The 1,540-nt window shown below is 54.9% G+C and overlaps 2 protein-coding genes across 2 annotated transcripts in view; one reads left to right on the top strand and one right to left on the bottom strand.

Annotated features, from left to right (window-relative positions):
* APOPT1 (apoptogenic 1, mitochondrial) overlaps positions 1 to 1,540 on the bottom strand; it is an 11,713-nt gene that overhangs the window by 6,297 nt on the left and 3,876 nt on the right. Inside the window, exon 3 of the mRNA XM_005856350.2 lies at positions 977 to 1,174. Within this exon, the coding sequence (XP_005856412.2) occupies positions 977 to 1,174 (198 nt within the window). The remainder of the gene's footprint in view (positions 1 to 976; positions 1,175 to 1,540) is intronic.
* BAG5 (BCL2-associated athanogene 5) overlaps positions 1 to 1,540 on the top strand; it is a 19,129-nt gene that overhangs the window by 3,515 nt on the left and 14,074 nt on the right. The gene's annotated exons all lie outside the window — the stretch shown is intronic.

Consider the following 1,540-nt stretch of genomic DNA (forward strand, 5'->3'; position numbering starts at 1 on the left):
GAGAGAGAGAGAGACACATCGATGTGAGGGAGACACAACAATTGGTTGCCTCCTGCATGCGCCCCAACCGGGGCCAGAGATCGAACCTGCAGCCCAGGTGCACGCTCTTGACTGGGAATCAAACCCATGATCCTGTGGCCGAGGGCCAACACTCTAACCACTGAGCAAAACGGGCCGATGGATTGTTTTTAATATATATTTTTATTGATTTCAGAGAGGAAAGGAGACGGAGAGAGAAACATCAATGATGAGAATCATTGATTGGCTGCCTCCTGCACCCCCCCATTGGGGATCGAGCCTGCAACCCAGGCATGTGCCCTTGACCAGAATCAAACCTGGGACCCTGCAGTCCGCAGGCTGACGCTCTATCCACTCAGCCACACCAGCCAGGGCTGATGGATATTTTTCATGTAGTTATATATCGATTTAATAAGTATATGCATAGCAGCCACTGTGGAGAACAGTATGAAGTTTCCTCAGAAAACTAAAAATGGCACCCCAAAGGGTCCCAGGTTCGACCCTGGTCTAGGGCATGTACCTCGGTTGCAGGCTCCTCCCTGGCCCGGGCCCTGGTCGGGGCTCGTGTAGGAGGCAACCAATCGATGTGTCTCTCTCACATCCATGTTTCTCTCTCTCTCCCTCTCTCTCCTACTCTCCCTAAAAAGAAATCAATGGAAAAATATCCTCTGGATGAGGGTCAACAAAAACAAAAAAGACCCAAAAACCCCACAAATACACCTCGTCCATAGGTTCCTGGAAATGATGTAGACAGAACCGAACCAATCCCGCCACCGGGTTAGCGGCTGTAAACCAGAGCGAGGCCCCTCGGGCATCTCGCGGGTCATAGGACAGGACACCGGCCCAAACGCTCTGAGGACCTGAGAACCCGCCAACCCCAAAGGCAGAGCGAACACTGAGGACATAGCGCCCCCCAGTGGCCAGCCGCGTCCTCCTCAGCCCGGCCGCGCTGACCGACCTTGCGGAAAGTCACGTTCTGGTTGGCCCAGAACTGCTGGTTCCATTCCTGCGTCTCCTGCCGGAGTTCTCGGAGCTTCTGTTCCGCTGCGGACTCGTCTTCGGGGACGTGGAAGTGAACGGGCCGCAGGTTTGAGTGTTTATCTGGGGGTCCGATCCAGTCGTGGCACGATTTCCTGGGAGGGCAGAACCTCGAGACCTTGCACAGCACAGAACGCGGGGGTTATTTTAACACGCGACTCGGCGAATCGGCAGCGTCATAGCTGAACAGCCCGAGGAGCGACAGGCCCTCGCGTCCCCCTTTGGAAGGACGACGGTAAATACACCATCAACACTACGCCAGACACGCTCACCGCGGGCGGAGTAACCAGGCCCTCGTGCACAAGACCTCAGCCTGAGCTCTGCACCGCATGCAAACAGTCACTCAAAATGGTCCAAGACCTGAACGTACAATCTAAAACTATAAAACTGGGAAAATGCAGTCGCAGATGTACAGCCTCAGAGGCGGCAAACACGTCTTCGACACCAAAGCCGCAATCCGTGAAACAAGAGCCAGTGACCGGCC

Source organism: Myotis brandtii, unplaced genomic scaffold (genome assembly GCF_000412655.1).
Source record: "Myotis brandtii unplaced genomic scaffold, ASM41265v1 scaffold1020, whole genome shotgun sequence".
Classification (NCBI taxonomy): Eukaryota; Metazoa; Chordata; class Mammalia; order Chiroptera; family Vespertilionidae; genus Myotis; species Myotis brandtii.